Source organism: Hydra vulgaris, chromosome 13 (genome assembly GCF_038396675.1).
Source record: "Hydra vulgaris chromosome 13, alternate assembly HydraT2T_AEP".
In the NCBI taxonomy this organism is placed as follows: domain Eukaryota; kingdom Metazoa; phylum Cnidaria; class Hydrozoa; order Anthoathecata; family Hydridae; genus Hydra; species Hydra vulgaris.
In genome coordinates, this window is record NC_088932.1 from 20,490,462 (window position 1) to 20,514,414 (window position 23,953).

General features: G+C 26.9%; 1 protein-coding gene across 2 annotated transcripts in view; it reads right to left on the minus strand.

The window, feature by feature from the left end:
- LOC101241008 (uncharacterized) overlaps positions 1–23,953 on the minus strand; it is a 76,410-nt gene that overhangs the window by 32,488 nt on the left and 19,969 nt on the right. Inside the window, exons 1-3 of one of the 2 annotated variants that reach the window (XM_065815317.1) lie at positions 12,879–13,846; positions 8,623–8,650; positions 4,491–4,545 (exon numbers count right to left, since the gene is read on the minus strand). In XM_065815317.1, coding sequence (XP_065671389.1) covers positions 4,491–4,545; positions 8,623–8,650; positions 12,879–12,902 — 107 coding nt within the window. In that variant the 5' untranslated portion in view covers positions 12,903–13,846. Of the gene's footprint in view, positions 1–4,490; positions 4,546–8,622; positions 8,651–12,878; positions 13,847–23,953 lie in introns of those variants that run through there. The other variant, XM_065815316.1, reaches the window with a different exon arrangement.

A 23,953-nucleotide genomic window follows, 5' to 3' on the forward strand; every position in this document is an offset into this window, starting at 1 on the left:
ATCATCATTATCCATCATCATCCGAATAACTATCATCATCATCTGAATAATTTACAGAATGAACCAATAAATGATAAAAATTTTGGATAATTTGCAATTGGCAGTGAAAAACTAGAAAAACGAGTTAAGAGATGGTTTTTCATAAAATTTATATAAGTAACTTTTTTTTCAAAAAAGCAGTTATTTAATGCAAAGATTATTCAATGAGTTAAAAAACAATTCATATCCAACATCAATGAACCCTATAAACATTTAGGAATAAATTTATGATTTAGATAAAAAGTAAATAAGCTTAGAATCAGCTATACTTTAAAAATTAGAATCAGCTATACTTTAAAAATTACGTAAAACTTTACTTTAGAAAAATTATAACTTTACAATATAGTCAATTATTATCATTTTTGTGGAAAATAGTAATGAAATTTCTTTTAACACGTTATGAAAATTTTAAAAGAGTAATGATATAAGCATTAGTAAAATGAAATTTATCCTTCTTTTTTCTTAATTTAATAAATAAATTTATAAGGAATATACTAAAATATTTTTCAAGAAAATTTCAATTTATGTTTTGTAAATATCTAAATCAAGTTGCAATAAATAACAAATTATATTTTTCTTAAGGAACTTGGCAAAATAGGGTAGTGCTAGCTATAATAGCATATGCGAGAGGTTCCGAGTTCGATCCCCACCATGTCCTGGTAGTACCGCGCTCAACTTGTTTCTCTGCGCAGCGATCTTGTTTGTCAAGTTTTATATTTCGGAGTTATAGAGTTGAGAGAGGGTTATAACCACAATTAAGTAGCCTCCTTGTCTGTAGTGGCCTTCTGGGCCTTGGGGAGGTGAATTAACAAAAAAAAAAAAAAAAATTGAAAAAAAAAATTGACTGTTTACCAAAAACATAGCCCTCTAATGTATTGAAGGTGAAACCTGCCCAATGATATAAAGATAGTTACAACCTAATTTTAATAATATTAAATGGATGCAGTAACTCTGACTGTAATAAAGTAGCATAATTAGTTGTCATTTAATTGATGGAGAGAATGAATGGTTACACAAATTTTTCACTGTCTTAAGAAAAAAATTTTTAAATTGAAATAATAGTTAAGATGCTATTTAAAATTGTAAGACGAAGAGACCCTATAGAGCTTTATTAAAAACTTTTTTTTTTTTAAATAATAAAAAATCATTAAAATTAAAAAGCTTGGTAGTTAAGTTGGGGCGACTGTTTTTTAGAAATAACAAAAAAAAAAGCAATATAATAAATTTATTTATTGTATAATTAAACAATTTAACCACTACTATAGTAGGCTATAATGACCCGTTATCATAATAAACAATAGATAACGATTAATCAATAAAAGCTACCTTGGGGATAACAGGCAAATTTTGTTTTAGAGTCCTTATCAAAAATAAAGTTTGTCACCTCTATGTTGAATTAAGATATCCTAATAATGCAGTAGTTACTGAGGTTAGGTCTGTTCGACCTTTAAAATCTCATATGATTTGAGTTCATTCCGCTGCAAGACAGGAAGGTTTCTATCTTCAATTATAAAATTACTTTAGACTTTTAGTACAATATGAATTAAGTTTCATTTAGTTAATTAAAAAAACTAATAAAATTTTTTTGAAACAATCTAAAAATTTAAAATAACTATTTAATAAAGAGAGTTGATTAAGTAGATCAAATAGTCTTCAAAATTATTAGTATTGGTTCAAATCCAATACCCTCTGTTTATGAAAAATTTAATATTTTTAATAAGTTTTTTCACTTGTTTATTATTTAATAATTTTGTTTATAGAGATATTCCTGAAATAAACCAACTTTCTTTTCAGGAAAGTGTTTCATCTTGTAATAATAATTTAATATTCTTTCATGATGATACAATGTTTTACATGATAATTATTCTTGTATTGGTAGGATGATTATTATTTTATGAGATTACCAATAAAAATTATAACAAATTTTTATTAGAAAATAATTTCATTGAAATTGTATGAACATTAATACCTTGTATTAATTATTACAACCATTCCTTCCTTATTTTTATTTAAAAGATAGTTTAACCTTGATTAATGGAAAAATACTATCATCTTTTACATTTAGTAAATTCTAATCTTTGACCATTTTGTATATCAATGGGTGTATTGTATATCAATGGTTGCATAATTTAATAAGGGGTTTTATTATCCTTTATTGTTAAGTTTTATTTAATAATTTTATTTATGGTCTTGTGATTTACAGATACATTTATAGAATCTAGTTTAGAAGGGGCCTATACTAAATTATTTTTAACAGGTTTAAAATTAGGTTTTGTATTATTTATAATTTCAGAAATATTATTTTTCTTTTCGTTTTTCTGAGCATTTTTTCATTCCAGTATTTCTCCTTCTGTAGAAATAGGAATAAATAGACCTCTTTTAGGAATAATAACTTTAAATCCATTTTATATTCCGTTATTAAATAGTATTATTCTTTTATCATGAAGAATAAGTGTTACTTGATGTCATCATAGTTTAATCCAAAAAAATAGAAATCAAAGTTATTCAAAATCAAAATTAGGTTAATAATTACTATTACTTTAGGTTTACTATTTACTAAAAAAAACTTTTATTAATCCAGTTTTTTTCCTTGAACATCAAAAAAACTTTATAACTCTTACCCACCTTCATGTTTTCCTTTTTTATACAACTTATAATTTTTTAAGTCTTCAGTTATACATTTCCTAGTATTTTAACTTATTCTTTATTTTAAAGTAACTCATAACTAAATAGTGGTTGCTTGCAAATAAATGTTGCAAATAAATTAGAGTTTAAAAATATATAAATGTATGCCAGTATTTAATAAATAGTAAATGTAAGCATAAATTTATAATATATTAAGTATTATAAACTTTTTTCTAGCCCCGACTATCAACCCCCTGCTAAATCTTATAATTTTGCTGGGGCCAGGTTTGCAAAAAGTTTCTTTTTTAGCTGGGGCCCCGGTCACTTACTATCACTGAACAGTCACAGTAGTTTTGATACACAAAGCGTTAAAATATTTTTTTAATCTTATTTTAGGTGCCCCAAGAAGTTGTTACGATCTTATCATAGAGCATCGCGGAAGAGAATTTGAAAGGAAGTTTACAACTCCTTTCTTCTCGATGTTATAAGACTTGCCCAGATGAGGCATTGAACCACAGATCTTTAGCTTCTGAGGTTACTGGGGAGGAGGGTGGTGGTGGATTTAGCTCCCCCACTCCCTATGCTGAATCCACCACTGCTTCTGTTCACAATTATTTGCTTATTCAAATGCTTAAAATAAATGGTTATACTGGCGAAAAACTTTTGAAATGAACTATATTCTAGTGTTTAAACAGAAAAGAAATAATATAAACAAGAAATAACTATGTTTATGAAATTATTTAGGAAATTTATTTATTGATGAATATTAAGTTAAGAATAGTAAAAAATAATTATATCAACTTGTTGCTCTCACGTTTGGAGCAGAGATGTTTCAAATTTTAGGGATTTTTTTGTTCCCAGGCTCTAATCATCACAATTTTTTGCAAAGTGTCATTATTTTGCATAAGTATAAACATATAACTGCTTGGAGTTTTCTCCATGTCTGCATATTAGCCTAAATTTAATCTCAAACGGAATGTTAGCTATCCCAAATAAAAAAATGTTAATTTTCTTAAAATCTTATCGAATCATTTTTTTTTTATTACAAGTTATTATAGACCATTCATTAATTGCGCCAATTTAAATTATTTGCCAGCAAAAAAAAAAAAAGTTTTCCTTTGTGGAGTCATTAACTTTACAAAAAATTAAAATAGCTATTTAACTTCAATAAAAATCAGCAGGCAAAGTAAAAATTATTTTTGCAATACCAAATTTATTTCATTTAAGATTAAGAACATAATTAGGACTGTTTTGTGAGAGCAGTAAAATATCCAAACTTTAAACTTTAACAATGAATTGGTTTTGTAATTTGTCAGTATGATTTCTTAAGTTAACTCTTCAAATCACACAATGCCAATCGTCTTGATTTTAAAAACTTTATTGTATTATCATGTTGTAATTGGTGGCTAATATCAGAAATGCAATCAAGAACAATAGAAAAATACTTTAGCTTTTTAACCAATGAAATTACTTTGTCTTTGATACTTTTAACTATTATTTAATTATCAGTACTTTATCATCAAATGTTACATAATTATGTCTATACATATCTTTAAATATGTCTCCTATACATTATACAATCAAACTTTAGTTTTTTCTAACTAATGCAAATTTTTAAAAAAAGTTTGATTTCAAATTTTCATTGCTTTTTTGGCTCCTCTAAAATGTTGCATCATAAAAAAATACAACTATGAGGAAAACAAAACATAAAACTGCAGTTATTAGTGTAAATACCAATCAGCCACTTTTTTGTTGAGTGTTATTTATTTATATAGAAAAATAAAGGTTAGTCAAACAAAAAATATATTAAAAAACTATTCAAAAACCTGCTGAAAATTCTTGAAAAAAACAAAGATGAAGCAATCAATCCAGCATCTGTACCTAAATATAAATAAATAGACATACTTTATAATAACTAGCATAAACATTTTTATATATGGTTAAATGTAATAAATATTATTGTTATAATATTTATTACATTTAACATAAAGTTTTTTTCTTTTTTCTTTGATTGGAACTTTCCCATTTTATATTGATGACAGACAAGTAACTTTTTTTCACTGAGAATATTACTGTTAAATCTCTTATCATAGTATGCTTTGCTGTGACTAAATGTAAAAATGAGTCACAACCTTTGACAGATCTTTGTAAGTTACACCTAAATACGAGAGTTATGATTAATAATTACTTTATTTAATTATGCTTAAAAAAAAGGTTTATACATTTTTCACCATAAAATTTTTAAATGTTAGTTTAAATGTTAAGAGTAGATAAACTTTCCTAAAATAGTATATATAAATATAAAACAAATATAATCGTATATATAAATATAAATTCAAAACTGTGTATTAGCAAAACCCCATTCATTTCAACTGAAATGTAAGCAGGAAAAAATTAAATAAACATATTAGATGATAAAATTAGCAGTACAGATTTCATCTGTTGAAGATCAGTTTTTTGGTTCAAAAGGATTGACTGCAGACTTTTTTTATATGATTTTTTAACATTTGCTTAACTTTCACATGATTGCTTCTTATTGACTTTCAACCAAGCCTTTTAAGCTTACTTTATTTTTCAGCCAGATCAAGAAATTCAATAAGTAATCAGTTCACACTTGGATCATACAGTTGTGTCAAATATTTGTTATCAATTTTGACAAAGATGTAATAATACTTTTAAGTATATATTTCTCAGTATGAAGGCCCAACAATTAAGAACCAACAACTTTATTCTGTACTAGGTACAATTTAGATTGGTTGTTGCAAATAATTAGATTATTAAATTATAAATTAAGATCAAGACCGAAATCAATATCATAACCAAGTTTTGTCAAATTTAAAAGTTATGCCGTGAAGGAACATTTTCTGATACAGTAGACCATTCTTATTCCAAAATAGAATAGATTTCTGCACAAATTTGATTTATAATGGTTCCCCTTGCACCTATGTAAAGTTTTGTTTCGGCACAACAAACTTTGTTCTGTTCATATTGCGGATAAATGACCAGATTTCAACACTATAGTGGTTAATTATAAAAAACTAATGTATCTCTAGAGCTACATGATTAAATTGCTAAAACTTATTGACTTCAATATTAGTAATTTTACTATAAAATATAATAAAACAATAGAAAAAACAAAACAAAACAAAATTAAAAAATCTTGATTTTTAGCTAAACCAATCTTTTTTTTCTATCTTAATGAATACTATGAGTTATTTTTTAAATAAAGTAAGTAAAAACTTGTAAAAAAAAACAAAAAAACAACCACACAAATATAATTAAAATCTAGTTGTTTATTTATCTAATTAAATCTTCTTTAAGAAAAATTTACACTAGGGCGACAACCTGTCTGTAAATTCACTGTAACAATATTATATTTATAATATAGTATTACATTATATTATTATATTATTAATATAATAATCTAATATAAACCCTAAAGTATAAAAAATAATAGCATAATCATTAAATTATACTTGTATAAACAATATATAAATTGTAATAATTCAATAAAGAATTTTATACTGAGCTAATCTTACCCGTTATTTTTAAACGCTTGATAGGTGTTAATTTGACAATAATAAAAAAAGTTTATTCCACCAAGTTCTTTGTTCATTTACAAATTTTTCTTTTCATCTTTACAAGTTATAATGTTTAAAACAAACACTAAAAAATTAGTGAAGCTTTGGTCTCAAGAAAAAGTTTTTGGTCTCAAGAAAAAGGTCTCAAGTTTTGGTCTCAAGAAAAAGTTTTTTTTAATTATGTTTAAAATTTAAAAAAACTTGAGATCAAAGATTTGCAAGACCCCAAAGTTATCATGTTTTAAATATTTTTACTAAAAATAAAAATAAAAAATAAAACCAAAATAAAAATTACAGTAAATAAAAAAAAAAATAGTTTGACTAGAATAAGACGTTCTAGAAAAACATTCATAATTTTATTTTTTCATTTTCTTTGTCTACATAATAGTTTTTGATTGCTGGTACCAATTTTGAAGGGGCTGCTATGTGGTTTCTTTTTTCTTTTTGTTGTTTTTAAATAAGCGTAACTTATCATGATTTTTGAATTTTGTCTAACACAAAGAGGCTCCATTTCGATTTTCATTAAATTTAATAACAAACAAATTTTGCTCAAATTTCTCAAACCCCTCTTATAACAAAAACATTTTTTGGGTAGCGTTTCCAAGTACGATTGTGTTTTATTCCAAATAATCTGATTAAAGTGCTTTGTTCGCAATGTGTGTTTTACTATAAAATCATTTTTAGATTAAATCATCTAACAATAAATTAGTTAAAGTTGGTTATAAAATATTACAAGAAAGATTCACATGTTTTTCATAATTCCAAAAGTATAAGTTATAACTATAAAAAAAGTAATAATACCAAGAACCATCTCTGAATGATGTTTGCACAAGGTATGTTAAAATTTGAATAAACTTCTCAGTCAGACTGTCTGTGTCTTTTGAGTATATATGGCATCAGAATTGCATGTCATCAAAACTCATATGTTTTTCTCATAGCAGTTTTTAATATTTTTTTTCATTGCATGCCTTTACAAGCCCAAAAAGTCAAGAGACCATTAATTTTTGTACACGCCTAACACATTCCAATTTTGTGACCTTAATGTTCGAACTTTTTTAAAAATTCCAACAAACTACATCTTTAAAGAAGGCATTATTACCACCTCTAAAATATTTATTTTAATCTAAATTGATTTTTCAAATTAACGGTTAAATATTTGTTAATATTGGTTAATATTGGTTAATATTGCAATATTAACCAATATTGCCCAGCAGATTCCATTGCACCTAAAATATCAACCTAAATTGATATTTCATAGATGATTTGCAAACCATTCTATATATTTTTGAATTGATTTTATAGTTCCCTGAAAAAATCAATTTCAGAATTAGGTAAAAAATGCTTCAACATCAACACACTTTTTATTAACGATTGTTGTTATTCGATTAAAATAGAAATACCCTGAGACTTGTCGAATTCCATCAACGGTAACAGTTTATGTGCCGGAGAACTAAAGTTTGACTGGAAAGTTTATTGAAATTTTAGCATACCTAGCACATATTTGAAAAATTTTAAGAAAAAAAAGAAATGCTCATGGTATCAAATTCTAAACCAATCTTTCTTGAAGTAGCAACACTTATGTTTATTTCAAACAATTTTTCTTTTCTTACATTCCTATTTACAAAAGTTTACACAATGTTTTTTAGAGTTTTTTTTCAAATTTATATTGTGGACTAACCTGTTTTTGTTGCAAATTATGCATATCTTAATCCTTACAATAACAGTTTTCAAAAGTTTAAAATTTTTATTTAAATAAAGTAATCATATTTCTTAAAAATTTTTTTCTCTCTTATTGAATGCAATTATGTTTTATTTCATCTGTTGTTGTTAACATAAATATCTTCTTCGTATTAAAGAGATTATTAGAGTTTTAGTAGTTATATATATATATATATATATATATATATATATATATATATATATATATATATATATATATATATATGTATATACATATATATACATATATATATATATATATACTATATATATATATATATATATATATATATATATATATATATATATATATATATATATATATATATATATATATATATATATATATATATATTGGTATGCTAACCATCTAAAATCTTTTAAGAATAAATATAAAAATGTTACCAAATTGTTTAAAGAAATTTGGAACAAAAAAGACAAAATGTTTTCACCCTTAATTAAGTGGAAAATTGTAAAACGTTGCAATCCTTATAAAACTTCGTCAAAAATTTGCAATCTTTGTTTATACGAAAAATTCCTTATTTTAACATATAAAGGTGATAACTTGTTTTTTTTTTATACGTATATATAAATTTTTTTCTATGTATAAATTTAATGCTTTTTAAAATTATGGAGCTGTAACTAAAAATATTGTTACCTGCTTGAACTTCTGAAGCTCCAAATGTCTAAAAAACAAAATTCAAAATAAAATACAAAGATATTTAAACTTTAAAATAAAATTACTTTACTTTTAAATATTGTTTACTTTTATTTTATACAACAAATCAATTTTTCATAAATTTGATAATGCTTACTGAAGCATTAAAAAGCAGCATTGTAAAATTATAATTACTAATATATTTTTTACTCTATGATTATCGTATAAAAATATTTTTACAGACATTTTTTAGACAAACAAAAGGAAAACAGAGGAAACAAAATGTTTTGAACTAAAATTCCAAAACACACATTAAAAAATATTAAAATTTTTTTTTGTTATATGTTTTAAAAGATTACAGAAATTCTATAAAACTGTTTTTCCTAGTAAGGGCATAGTTTGCCAATTTTTGCTCTAACCCTAAAATTGAGGACCAGCAAAATGTCCAGTAATCTAGAGAAACTTAAGGTTCATTTGGCATAAAAATTAATAAAAAAATTATTAGTCTGAGAGAGAAAATTGAGTTTGAAGTTAGATGGTCTCAACAACATTTTCAACATAAAAATATGCTGGTTGAATAAAATGATGGATAAATACCTACCGATCCTCCATTTAATGATATAAATGTAATTTTTTTATAGATTTTAAATATTTTTGTTAAAATAGAACCATTTTGGGGGTTTTTGTTTAAAATATTTAGCTCCTAATTGAGGCTCAAACGTACCAACTAAAAAGCTATGTTTTATATGCCATTTTAAGCACAATCAGTTTTTATCCAAATGATGCAAATAGCATCACAACCTTAAAAACTGTATAAGAACAAACAGCTGTCAGTAGAAAAAGAAATGGAGCAGTTATCTTTTAATATGACTGATTTATGAGACTTCAAATAGAGGCTACTAGAGCAAGCATTTTTACTGGTTTTGAAGAACTTTTTTATTAATTTTTTCAGCTTTTGGTAATTTTTGTACCCGTAATTGTATTTTTTGCTTAATTAAGTTATAAAAAATTAAAAATAAGGGAAAATAAAAACTTGGATCGCCTACTGCTTTATTTATTGTTATTTTAAGTAAAAATTTTCAAGAGTTCATTAAAATTTACAACCCCAGTGTTGTAAATTTTGATGTACTCTTTGATGTGATGGAAAACAATGTTAACTTTAGGAGTCGCAGTGACCGGCAGAGTCATATAGCATTCTTGAAATGCATTGATGTAAACTTCAAAATCTAGGGACAGATTGTTTCCAAAGCAAGAACAAACAACATTTCAAAGCTGTTTAAAAGCCTTGACGAAATTCATGGCAGGATCAACTATTATTGTTGAGAAGCTTTATGCAGTCATTTTCAGCAAGCTCTCCACTATGGCAGGGTTGAATGTTCAAATGCAACTTTGAAGGCCATTCACTGGCTTTTTCCCAGATTTTCTGAAGACCTTTGTAAAGATGAACCACCACCCCAAGCAAAAGGTGGAGTTTTATAGTAGGAATAAGTTCTATAACAAGGCAAATTGTCTGAAGTGATGTCACACCAGCAGCAGAGGTGTGAACTGAAGTGAGACTGGATTCCACATAGAATGTTAGCAACTTTCATGTCACACTCAATGAAGAATGGAGTAAAGACAATTCCCCCCTCCCTCTAAAAAAAAAAAAAAGATTGATTTGACGTTCTTATAGTTTTCTGGAAGGTTTTTAGTTATGGCTGCAATTATTTTCTGCTTGACACCAGAACCCAGAGTTGTGGAAATAGTGATGGTTGTCGTCTTTTGATATGCAGCCTGTGTGTGGGATCTCCTTGTGTCAATGATGCTCAAACTAAACTTCAAGTAGTTTCCACCACCATTAATCCCAATTTTAGTGATGCTGCTTGATTTGGAAATTCTTCTATAGTTTTGGTTTTATATTTTCCAAACACCAAGGCAACAAACTCAGACAGACTTATGCAATGCAACCTTGATGGTAGAGATATCATTTCTTAAAGCATCTTAAATAGTTGATGAGGTGAAAATGGGTTTCTTTTATGAGTTTTAAAAGGAAGGTCCAGGAGTGAGGAGCATTGGTCTTCCACCCTGTGTTCTGACCAGTCTTTTAGCTCCTTTAAGCAAGGCAACTTTTCGCTCAATGATATTTTCCTCCCACTTTAGAGTCAGTCTACACAATCGTTATCAAATTTTTAAATTTTGAACCTTCAGTGCAGTGGTGAGGCTTTTTTGAGCGTTGTTAGGCAAACAACGAACACAGCTTTTCTTTTGTCTGGTAAGAACTTTGTGGACTGCTGCTAGGTGCACATGATACAACAAGGAGAGCATAACTATGCTTTGATTTGCTAACTTAACAAATAAATCATGACAGTCAGAGGACTCTCTTGTGATTCTGATGCTATGAAAGTTGTATAGCCTGAAGAGCTCGACAAGTAACTTTTATCAAGTTACTTAATTGGACAATTAGTATTGTAGTTAATGTTAATGTATTGAATTTTTTAAAATTGATTGATTTTGCTAAAGTTACGCCAAAAAGTCATTCAAAGTAATTTTAAGTAATGGTGAGTATTAAATGGGTTACCATTTTGCCAAACTTTATCATCAAGAACACCAAGGTAAGAAGGTCTAAAATTCTGCTTTGTTTGTTGTGGAAATCTTGCTTCCCTAAAGTTAGGAGTTTTGCGAACAATTTGATTTGAGAAACTTTAAACTTATTTTAGGTATATACTAAGTATATACCAAAAACACCTATTTTATTAAAAAAGTTTCAGTGAAAATGTATTTTAATTAGAACTTATAAACTTTGTTGCTCTTATTTTATCTCCTTATGACTTTATTAAGGAAAAAGTACAATTACAGGTACAAAAATTATCAGGTTGAAGAAAATAAAGAAAATTTTTATCAAACACAGTACAAACACTTTCTCTAGCAGCCTCATTTTGAAGTCTCATAAATCAGCCAAACGAAAAGGAAATTGCTCGATTTCTCTTTCTACTGAAAGCCCTTTGAATACTCAATAACCTTATACACTTTGAAAAATTGTGATGTAATTTGCATTATTTTGATAGAATGAGACAGTGCCTAAAAAGGAGTATAAAATTTTGCTTTCCAGTTGGTACGTTTGAGCCTCAAATAGGAACCAAACATTATGAACAAGAACCCTAAAATGGTTCTATTTTAACAAAAACATACAAAATCTATAAAAAATCACATTTACCTATAAATGTTCCTTTAATGATTTAAAGGAACATTTATAGGTATTTACCCATCATTTCATTCAACCGGCATATTTTTATATTAAAAAGGAAACATACGTAAACTTTTTAGGAGTAAAACTGGATGAAAATTTACTGTGGTATTCACATATAAATAGTATTGAAACAACACTCTCAAAAATTACCAAAATGATGTTTAAGTCTAAACCTTTTCTAAAACATCCCTAAAAAAATTGTATTTTGCCTTTATTCAAAGTTATTTGTCTTACTGTAACATTTGTAATATTGAGTGGGCTAGTACTGGCTATACAAAACCTAAGAAAATTTACAAACAAAAACATACGAGCAGAATAGTTTTTGGAGCCTACAGAAATACTCTTTCCGAATCACTTTTACATGCGCTCGGTGCTTTAAATGTGTATCAACTCAATTTACAGCAAGTTTTATTGTTTATGTTTCAAACAAAAACGGATTGTCCTCAAAAAATTTTTAACTTATTTTAATAAAACTAATAATAAATATTTAACAAAGTTTTCAGATAACAACTATGCTCTTTTTAAATATAATTTAAAATTAACCTATTCAATTAAATACAGCGGACCTTAACTGTGGAAAAAATTTCTAGAGATTGTCAACGAAACAAAAATTCAACAAAAAATCAATAAAAGTAATTGAGTAGTATATACCCTATAGATAAAAGACCATTTATATCAAAAATTGACTATAGTTACGTTATTTCTAAGACCAAAATTTAAAAATACAAAGTAAAAAACTTCCATTTTAGTTCATGTTATAGATCAAACCTAAACAAATAACTTGGGAAATTTTTAGGTCAAATTGAAAAGTCTATGAAATTTTATTCTGGAAACGGTGAATAAAAATAGACAAAAATCAAAAACTGAGAAAAACAAAAATAAGTAAATAGAAAAAAATAAGTAAATAGAAAAAAATAAGTAAATAGAAAAAAATAACTAAATAGAAAAAAATAACTAAATAGAAAAAAACAAGCATCAAAATAACATCACACACAAAAATACTAATATACTCTAGTCATATAAGACTCACATCCATTTGTGTTTGTCTGTTCATCAATAAAACTTTTGCTTTTAGCTTTAAAACTTTTCTTTGGAACTACTTGACTAATTGTTAGCTTTTTTTATTCTACATAAATCTCGTTTTGGACAATTTATGCAAAATAAAGCTCCAAGAGTAATGTTTAAAAATTTAAATACATTATGAAGCCCATTAAAACCATCATTAAAATAAATAATTGCTGAACAAACAATAATTTAAATTATTTTTTGACTTCTATATTGACTTTTAGAGCATCAAGACCAAATCATTGCATTAAGTGACTCATTGACATTCTGGGTCATTCCATGTAAACATTTAATCAATAAACTACCAGCACTTAGCTTCATAAAAATTAGTTTTAAAACATAATAGCAGCAGGCAGTAACAATTTAAGTTCATAATTTAACCTGTAGATTATACTTTCATTAGCATATATGAATCTAACATTTTGTTGTTAATTTCGTTACAAGCCTAAAGATTTATAGGATCTGTTAAACTTAGTCTATGTGAAAAGGTATCCAAATGCTATTACACATCTAGTATTAATGTCAAAACATTTTTGACCACTTTTATTTCGTAAAATAATTTCTTTAGAGGTAAAAAAATTTTTACTCCATTGACAATAAGTACGGGAAAGTCTCAGTTTATTTGCCCATCCTTTTCTATTGTTAAATTTTGAGTACATAATCCCATTTGATTATATTCTGGGTAAACTGAATACAAACATATTGTTTCTGCCAAAATATCTAAGTCTATTGGCAAATAAGATATATTCAAATCTGCTTCCTTCACATTATTATTTTTTAATTTTGAACCACTTGCTGAACATGGAGTTTCATTTATAATGATTTCTGAAGTAGAAATTGGATTCATTATTGTTTCTGGAGGAGCAACTACAAATCGATTTTCATAATATACTTTTTTCTTCGACCCATAACAAAATTTTAACTGTACAATTTACTGAATTCAAACAAATTAAATGAAGCACGAGGTGAATATTGTTTTGTTCTTGCAAAGTATAGCCAAAAAATGAGTTTGAAAGTTGGCAAACTATACTTTAAAAATGCAGTGGTAACATTTTCAAACATTCATTTTAGCAGGGGTAAAAAAGATCAGAGAAAACTTTTTCAATTTTTAAAAATGCCGTTGCCTGGGGCGTAACTATGGAAAACATTCTCAGCTCTTTATTAAGAATTAAAAATAAACCAATTTATACTCTAAATTTCGTTAAAATTATTAAAAAATCCTAAACTTATAACATTAACCATGATGCATAAAATTAAGTGAAAAAAAAAAATTGAATTTTTCTATTTTTAATGGTATAGGACACCTTAAATATTTGCTAATTTGAATTTCTTTTTTTTTTCTTAGTTATTTTCAGTTTTAATTCTGATTTATGTTTTCATATTTATTTGTATGTTACGGTGATGTAGAATTTTTTTATATGGGGCTCGGCGAATAGGCAAACTGTGCCTTTTTCTTGCTCCAGCCATTTATTTCAATAAATGTATATGCAATGTAAACATTCGGCGAAATAAATAACAAAAAAAAAAAAAAAAAACTAGTATGTAAAATGATAATAATAATAATAGAATATGGTATAAATATAAATAAATAGTATATAAAAATAAAATGCGATTTTATTTTTGTATACTATTATTTTATATCTATACCATATTCCATTATTATTAATAGAATATGGTATAATTTTTCTTTTCGATTGTTTCTTTAGTTAGCAATCCTCCTGGTCAAAATTGTCTTTATCGTTACGCGTTGTTGCTAGCTTATGTAGATAGCGGACTCCTGGATCATAAATATAAGAATATCAGCATATTTAGATGGATTTTATTGTAAACAACTGAGTTTTACCAGCCTCTTCGCGCACCCAACTGTCACAGAAAATTTGATTATCAGAGAGATTGTTGAACTCAAGATGAGATATCTTTGCTTTTGATAGAAAAAAAAACTGATTAAAAGTTAAGAGTGATCCTTAAAAGATTTTGAAAATTTTGACCACAGGTAATGAAATCACGTTTATATGTGCCAAATTTAATTTCGTAAGGTAAATACACAATTGGTTGTTCATTAGTCTTAATTAGATTTTTACAATTGTGTTTATATAACCTCCTATTTTTATCTACAACTTTGACCTAAGTAATGTTAACTTGAATTGTAACTTTTTTTTAAATTCGATGTTTCTTGAACTTCATCCAGGTTGAGATTTTTTCATCCTGGCTCTGCTATAAGATTTAGATGTTCGAACGAGTACGCTTTTACATTTAATTAGTTTTAGAGTTAATACCGCAGACCATACTGTCGCGTGTTAGGCTTCTTAAATGGTTCTAAACTGACATGTTTTTGCTATGTTTTTTATATCAATCAAGAAGTCAGTAAACAGTCTGATTTGTATACAGGTATTGAATTCGAATTTTTGAACTGAAGGTGCAAATTTGTCGTTTTCTTTGATTGTAAAATGAATGTTTCATTTACTCTTAAAGAATCTTTTTTAATCATATGAAGAAAAAATGCATTAAAGAATTTTCCTTTTTACAATTAATCTATAAACTATTTTATAAAGATTCCAAGTTAAATCATTTCTTTTTTCAAACGCTAGCACGTGAGGGACTTGATTATTTTGTTTAGCATCGTATAATCATTGTCTTGATAATTGTATATGCAGCCAAAAAGAATTGATTTAAAACCGCATTTTGTGATTCTCCATACTTGCTCAATGTTTTGGAGTTTAGCTGTTTAATATTAGTCGTCTTTTTTATTGCTGTTGAAAGAACACGTGTTGAGTTTTTTTTGTTGCTGTTGTCATTGTTATAAAGTAAAAGTCAGCGGGAAGTGGTTTGATGAGATTGACAACGAACCTGCTGAGGTTTTGCCCTAAACTTCGTTGAGAAACTTAAGATTAATTATGTTTTTGGGTTTGCGTTCGAGTTCGGGATTTGCGTTCGAGTTAATGGGAGCTTGTTGTGGTTATTGGTAATAGTGTGGAAGTAGTTGTTGTCGAGATTATTTTTTAATTTTTTTTTTTTTTTTTTTTAGGTGCACCTAAAAACCTAACGGTCTTTTCATAGAGCACCACGGAACATCATTTAACGAAGATGTTCAAGCTTCCTTCTTTACAGTTTGCAAAATGTATGTCAAGCGTTCGCTTTGAACCCTGAATCTTTTGCCTTAAAGCAAGTGCTCTAACCCCTGCAGCACATTGAAGTTGATTAATGGCTCTGATAGTTTGGTCTTTTTGTTGTTTAATGATCTAGACTGAAGTTCTTTGGATACTTGCTTGCGTTGTATCAATGCATTGCACGGTCAAAGTGCGTTTGTAGATGACCCAACGAATGAGCTAGTTTTAACCTGCTGCTTGGAGTTGACAATTTTTTTATTTTTTTTTGAGTTAAATGTTTGCTTAATGAATCCTATTTGACTGGAGAAAGGTTTTTTGTTTTGCTTAGCTGCTTTGGTTGATTTGTTTTGCGTATCTGGGAAAAAGGTAACAACGCTTTGGTCATTTCCTATTGTTTTGAAAAAGTCCTCTTCTAGCTCGGAGTCAGGTTTACCAACTGATTCTTGTCGATAAACCGGACTCAAGTTTACTTCTCCTACATTTCTTTTTTTTTTCTTGCCTTACATTAAATTCATAAAGTTTAAGTTGAAATATGTTACTATGGTGAAGTACGTTATATGGAAAAGCAATCCACGAATTAACTTATTATTAACTTATTATTAACGAACTAAATTTATTGGGTTTAATAGTCAATTGTATACTTATGGATCAATGTTTCTTTTCGAAAAACATCGACAAATAAGCTTAACTCTCAACCTTTTTTTGAACAAATAGACTAAACTAATCAATTTACTGTTTAATATCTTAACAAATTGTTTCACTTTATAATCTGTTAAACAAATTGGCTGTTAAATTAATTTACTGTTTAATCTGTTTAACAAAACGACTATTTTATCGAATTTACTGTTTAATCAATACCGGAATCTTCAGCTCAAGTTAAATTCATAAGTTCTAATGAAACAAATTTTGATTAAAAAAATTTTGAAAACTGGTTTACTGAAAAACTTACCTACTTTTTTTGTTAACAAGTATATAAAATAGCACAATGAAGCAGTCAGGGTTCAGACTATTTTTAGGTTTTTCGAGTCAGTCAACCCAGATCTACTAACGAAAAGAGGGAGAATTTTTTTTTTTTTTTTTTTTGTAGTTATTTTAGGTGCTCCCATAAGTCCTTACGGTCTTACCACAGAGTACCGCGGGATGAGCATTTAACAAGAAGTTTACGCCTCCTTCCGTTCCAATGTCGCTTGTTGGGCTAGAGCTGGCATCGAACCACCGGACCTCTGGGTTTTGAGCCAGAACTCTAACCACTGCGCCACGACTGCTCAATTTTTTGTTCAATGATTTGTGAGTCTAAAACGAATGCTTGCAAAATGACAGATACAAATGGCACTCTTAGTTGGAAAAAATATTAAAAACTTAAAACTTCAACCCTAATTTTCTCGGTTTGATACTTTTTGACTTGTGACACCCTTGATCTGGGTGTACGATATATACATATATATACATAAATATATATTTATATATATATATATATATATATACACATATGTATATACATATATATATATATATATATATATATATATATATATATATATATATATATATATATATATATATATATATATATATTTATATTTATATGTATATACATGCATATATATATAATACACATATATTTGTGTATATATATATATACATAAATGTATATATACATATATATATTATATATATATATATATATGTATATATGTGTATATATATACATATATATATATATATATATATATATATATATATATATATATATATATATATATATATATATATATATATATATATATATATATATATATATATATATATATATATATATATATATATATTTTTTTTTTTTTTTTTTTTTTTTTTTTTAATTTTATTTTGCCGTATAATACTATTTACAAAGAGAAAAAACGTTTACAAATAAAATAAATGGCCGGAGCAAGAAGAAGACATACAGTCTTATAACAGATCCACGTTAAAATTGAAGACGTCAGTTAATATTACAATTTAAAAACTTTAAACATAAAAGTATATATATCTATATATATATATATATATAAATTTATATATATATATATATATATATATATATATTTATATATATATATTTCTACAAAGATATTATAAAACTTATAATAAGATATTAAAATAGCATAAGTTTTCAATAACAACATATTTAAATGAAAAATAAAAGTCAGAAGATCCAAAAAATAAATAAATAAATAAGTTATGACTTTTTCACAAAAAAAAACAAACAAAAAAAAGTAGATGAAAACCTATTCAGTTTATGTATTTTTTTTATTATTTTATAATCAAATTTTAAAATAAATATTTTAGATCGAAATTTTTTCCTAATAAGAAACGTTTACATACTATTTTGAATTGTTCAAAAGATATGTTTTGAAGAATGTTATTTTTATTAATTTTTTGAAAAAATTCATTCCATAGAAATTTTCCATAGAGTTTGAAATAGAATCTTGGAACTACAAAATTATCATTTGAAAAATTTGTGGGGTACTTATGAGAAATTTTAGTAAAGTAAGAGTGAAATATATTAGGCGACAAACCATGTTTAGATTTAAACGTGAACAGCATTACTTGATATATGTTAAGTTTATAAACATTGAGTGCATTAAGTTCCATTAAGAAAGGCTCTCCATGAGCAGTTCTCTTAACGCCAAAAATAATTTTGCATGCAATTTTTTGATTACTATAAATTTTTTTAAGCTTTCCATAGTTGCTACTTCCCCATGCAATATTGCAATAGGATAGATAACTATGGATAAATGAAAAATATATAATTTTTAAAGACTTGATATTAAGAAATGGTTTAACTCTATATAGAACTGAAATATTTTTGGAAATTTTATTTTCAATAGATTTAAGAGATTTCCATGATAGATTCAAGAGATTTCCATGATATATTTTCATCTAATATTATTCCCAGGAAGTTTACATTTGATTCTCTTTTAATAACCGAATTATTCATAATAAGATTGGGTAATTTTAGAGGGAGGTGATCACTCTTACTAGGTTTATGAAACAACAAAAATTTAGTTTTCAGTACATTTAATGAAAGTTTATTACAAATAATCCAATCATTAACTTTTATTAGTTCTTCATTAAATATTTTAAAAAGATCTTTTATATTTTTATTTGAGTAAAAAAGATTAGAGTCGTCAGCAAACAAAATAAGATTTAAAGTCTTTGAAGCTAAATATAAATCGTTAATGTACAACAAGAATAATAGTGGTCCTAGGATGGATCCCTGGGGAACACCACAAGTTATAACTTTGTTTCCTGTTTCATTTTCTTTATACACTATGTATTGTTTCCTGTTAGACAGGTAATTTTTAAACCAGAGTAGGTTATTGTTTATATATATATTGTTTATATATAGTTATATATATATATATATATATATATATATATATATATATATGTATATAAAAAAAACTTTATACGTAAGCCGCATTTATTGAATTCTACCCATATAGATATATGTATATATATATATATATATATATATATATATATATATATATATATATATATATATATATATATATATATATATATATATATATATATATATATATATATATATATACATATATATATATGTATATATATATATATATATATATATATATATATATATATATATATATATATATATATATATATATATATATATATAAATATATATATATATATATATATATAATGACTTGATTTATAAATATATATAACAACTTTTGTTAATACATTTCGCCTAAAAGTTGCTTCTTGCTTTGTAATTGTAGAATTACAATTTTGCCATTGAAATTCCTTTTTTTTGAAGAATGGTTAACTGCTTTGATGACACCAAGAATGGGTTTTGTAAATTGATAAGATGCAAGTCCATTGATTCATCGCGCGTTCAATGAATGACGTGTCTATTCTCAGAGTTTTAACCATAAAACGCGATTCTCGGTTTATAAATCAGTCGATTCTCGGTTTATAAATCAGACCTAAATTACCACTGTTGATAAAATAATTTAAAGGAAGAGAAGCTTTGATGGTTTTTTTGTGCTTTTTTGTTGTCCTGGATTGAGTGAAATTTGAATCATGATTTCCTTGGTGTCATAAAATCATCTTCAGAGAACAAGACAAACGGGATAGTTTTTCACTTAAATACCACAGATAACGACCATTTGCAGGTTAGCCAACTTAAATATGGTTGTCGATATTAATCTGTACTTCGTTATCAAATGAGCAAAATTGAGATTATTGGTTGTGAAATCTCACGAATTAGGACAGGTTATTGAAAAGAGAAAATAAACAAGAAATAATTTGTCACTTTGTGATTTTGAACTGACTATTAATTAAGTATGGTTTAAACACATTGATGACTTTGGACGCAGCGAACATCAAAAATTCTATACTACAAGTAATTTTTGCGTTGTGAGTTTGAACTGACTTCTAAATAAGTAAATTTTTAACACAGAAATGACTTTGGGTAATTATCGTGCGTAATAATCTGCTTCTGGTAATGGAAAAAGACAATAAAAAATTAGTCCCAAAATGTTGGAATTAACTTACAACGGTTTTCTATAGTCTTCACGTGGAATATGTACACCGTGTTGAAGGATAAAAATGACAAAATTAAGTGCATCAACTTTCAAAGAAGCTATTTGACCGTTTAGACAGAAACGTCAATTTTAGACCAAGCAGCTTTTAAGCAACAAAATAACAATAAATTAGGACCTAACGTTGCCCCAAAATAAACCTTTGTAAACATATAGTTTTGTGAATATTATAACTAGCTAGCGTAGTCATTTTCTTCCAAGATTTTTGTTTCTGCTTAACACATGAACCATTTTTATGGCCAGTATTTTCAGCAATTGCATCAAATAACTAACCCACAATACAACCATAAATGGTTAAATCATATAATAGCTTAATTGTTGTTTCATGTGTACTACAAGTCATTATAACACTAGCAAAAATAAATGCATCCTGTTGGTTACTAAAACTAGTTTGATCAAGTGCAGTTGATAGACATAAAGGTAAAACTTTAACCATTTTGAGTTTTGCAGCCTTTTAAGAAGAAGTTGTTGCAGTTTCATTTTTGTATTTATTATCGTCATATTCAACTTCTGAATTTTCAGTAGAACTACAAAATTTTTTAATGTTTCTCGACTTTTTATTAATTTTTGCGTTTATTTTTTCATCATTTTTTCTTTTTATCTTTATTTAGCCTCTGCCTGCAATCACAGCTGTTTTCTATGCAATCTTGTTCCTATTGCTATCAGTTTATCCTTATCCACTGCATCTAAAACTTTATTTCTGTTTTTTTGACCGAATATTAAAAACATCGCTCATTACTGCTTTGATTATAGAGCTTTTTGACAACATTTTTTTAATAAAAATATACCTGAAGTACATCTCCTGTTGTAAGTAAAATAAGTCCACTAAACTTTTGTATCAGCTGACAAATAAAATATAAATCACTATGAGAACGTGTTATAACAAAATTAGAATTATTCATAGTTTATAACAATTTAATTTTAATAACAAGACATGTCAGATAAGTTTAATAATCTTGATCTGGTAAGAAAAGAGCAACCAATACGTTGCTTATTCTGCTTGCACTTACTTATTTTAAATTGTAAAAACATTTATTTTTAAATAGCGCAAAGTCCATAGAAAAAAAGCAAAAGTAAGGTTTGAAAATGTCACATGATACAATGTCATATAATAAAATGTCACGTGATACATGCAAAATTAATTTTGATATGTGTCTTTTCTCCGACAAAAAATTGTGTTCAGTATCTTCATGTTCTTCTTTTGGTAGTTTTTCTGGTTGGTTGTCATACTAATGGTATTTCTTGAGCACTCCGTACTTTCACTTCTTGAAGGTAGCAGATCTTCAGTAAAACTAGGATTTATCATTTTCTTCGTGTTGACCCTTGGACTAAGACCCGCAATTGCGGGTAAATTTTAACATTACCAACATGTTTTTTTTTGTGATTTCATTAATGATGTATGATGTCTTTTTTTAGTTTGTTAAGTAGTATGCCTACTGCAAGATCGATTTGGTAGACGTCTTTTGTAAATTTCGTTAACTTTAAGTTAGTCACACTTTTATCTGTGGTTTTCTCTTTTTTATTTAGCTGTTATATCTAAGAAAAATCAGAACAACTCTTATAATTTTCTTTTTATTATTGCGAAAAATTTTGCATAATTACATAGCGGGTATATCGATTATTATTAAACTACAAATTCTCATTTTAAATCTAAATCACGTCTTGCGTCCATTAAGTAAATAAATTTTAACATTTTTTTTCTTTTATGCTCTGATTTTATTACTTCATCCAAAAAAATGTAGTACTGATTTTTCTAATTCATCTATTGAATCTGATGATTATCCTCTCCGAAACATCGCAGAAAACAGATTAACAGTCTACAGCTAACAGTATTAACTCTCTTCTTCACTTTCTATTAACTCTTTTCTTTACTTCTATCCAGAGGCGTCTACTACTGTTTAATCAAGAGGCAGCTGCTTTATAAAAATGTATCAATCATAAAAAAATCGAATGGCAGTCAATGTCGAAAATAAATCATAAAAAAATCAAACGTTTAATGTTCTTTATTCGGTTTCTTTAAAAAGTTGCTAAAACTATACTTTTAATTGTTAACAAAATAACTACGTGCAAGTTTAGAATGTTTTTAAATGTTTTTAAGGACGTTTTAAGAGCTAGATATTCAAATCTTGTGTTAAGGCGGCTTTCCACGGAGCGAATTAATTCGCGCGAAGCGAATTAATTCGTGTCTAATTTTTCGCTGAACCAGAGTTTTAATTTCCACGTAAATTTAGAGTAACTTTTAGCGCGCTTTTTGGAAAACATGTTGGTGAAAAGAAGATTGTTGTTAGTTCGAAGAAAATTAATTATTTTAAATATGATGCAAATGAAAAGAGAAAAAGAAAAGAATAAAAAACGATTTTGGGTGAGAAAAGTTTATGCCGAACGCCTACAGAAAGGAGAGTTTCATTTGTTAGTAAAGGATTTACGTTTACACGACCAGGGATATTTTTTTAAGTATTTTCGCATGTCTCCAACAACTTACGAAGAGTTGCTTTCGTTCGTAGCACCTGTCATTGTAAAACAGAGAACTACCATGAGAGACCCTGTTAGTCCTAGTGAAAGGTTGGCCGTAACACTTAGATTCCTTGTAACAGGTGATGCTCAGTGTACTATTGCTGCAAGTTACAGAATCAGCGCTTCTACTATCAGTAGGATTATTAGTGAAACGTGTGCTGCTATTTGGAGTTCATTGAAAGAGAGAAACTATCTACACGTTCCATCAGAAAAATAAGAATGGAAAACAATTGCAAAAGAATTTGAAAATATGTGGAATTTTCCGCATGCTATAGGTGCAATAGATGGCAAGCACATTGTTGTGCAAGCTCCTCATAATAGCGGATCAGAGTATTTTAACTATAAGAAAACGCATAGCATAGTTCTTCTAGCTGTTTGTAATGCTAAATACGAATTTACTATGGTAGACATTGGTGACTCTGGAAGGCAGAGTGATGGTAGTGTTTTTAATAACTGCAGTCTTGGTTATGCAATTGAAAATAATAAATTGAATATTCCTGATCCAGAAAAAAATGGTAACTCAGATAAAATACTACCGTACGTTTTAGTTGCTGACGATGCTTTTGGTTTAAAAAGGCACATGATGAAACAAATCCCAATCAAAACATTCTTTTAAAACAAAAAATATTTAATTACAGACTTTCAAGAGCCAGAAGGGTTATAGAAAATACATTTGGTATTGCTACATCACGTTTTCGAATATTTCGCAGACCAATTATTGCTAATCTCGAAAAAGTAATTTTAATTACACAAGCAATTGTAGCCTTACACAACTTTCTAATGAAAAAAAGGTCAGCAAA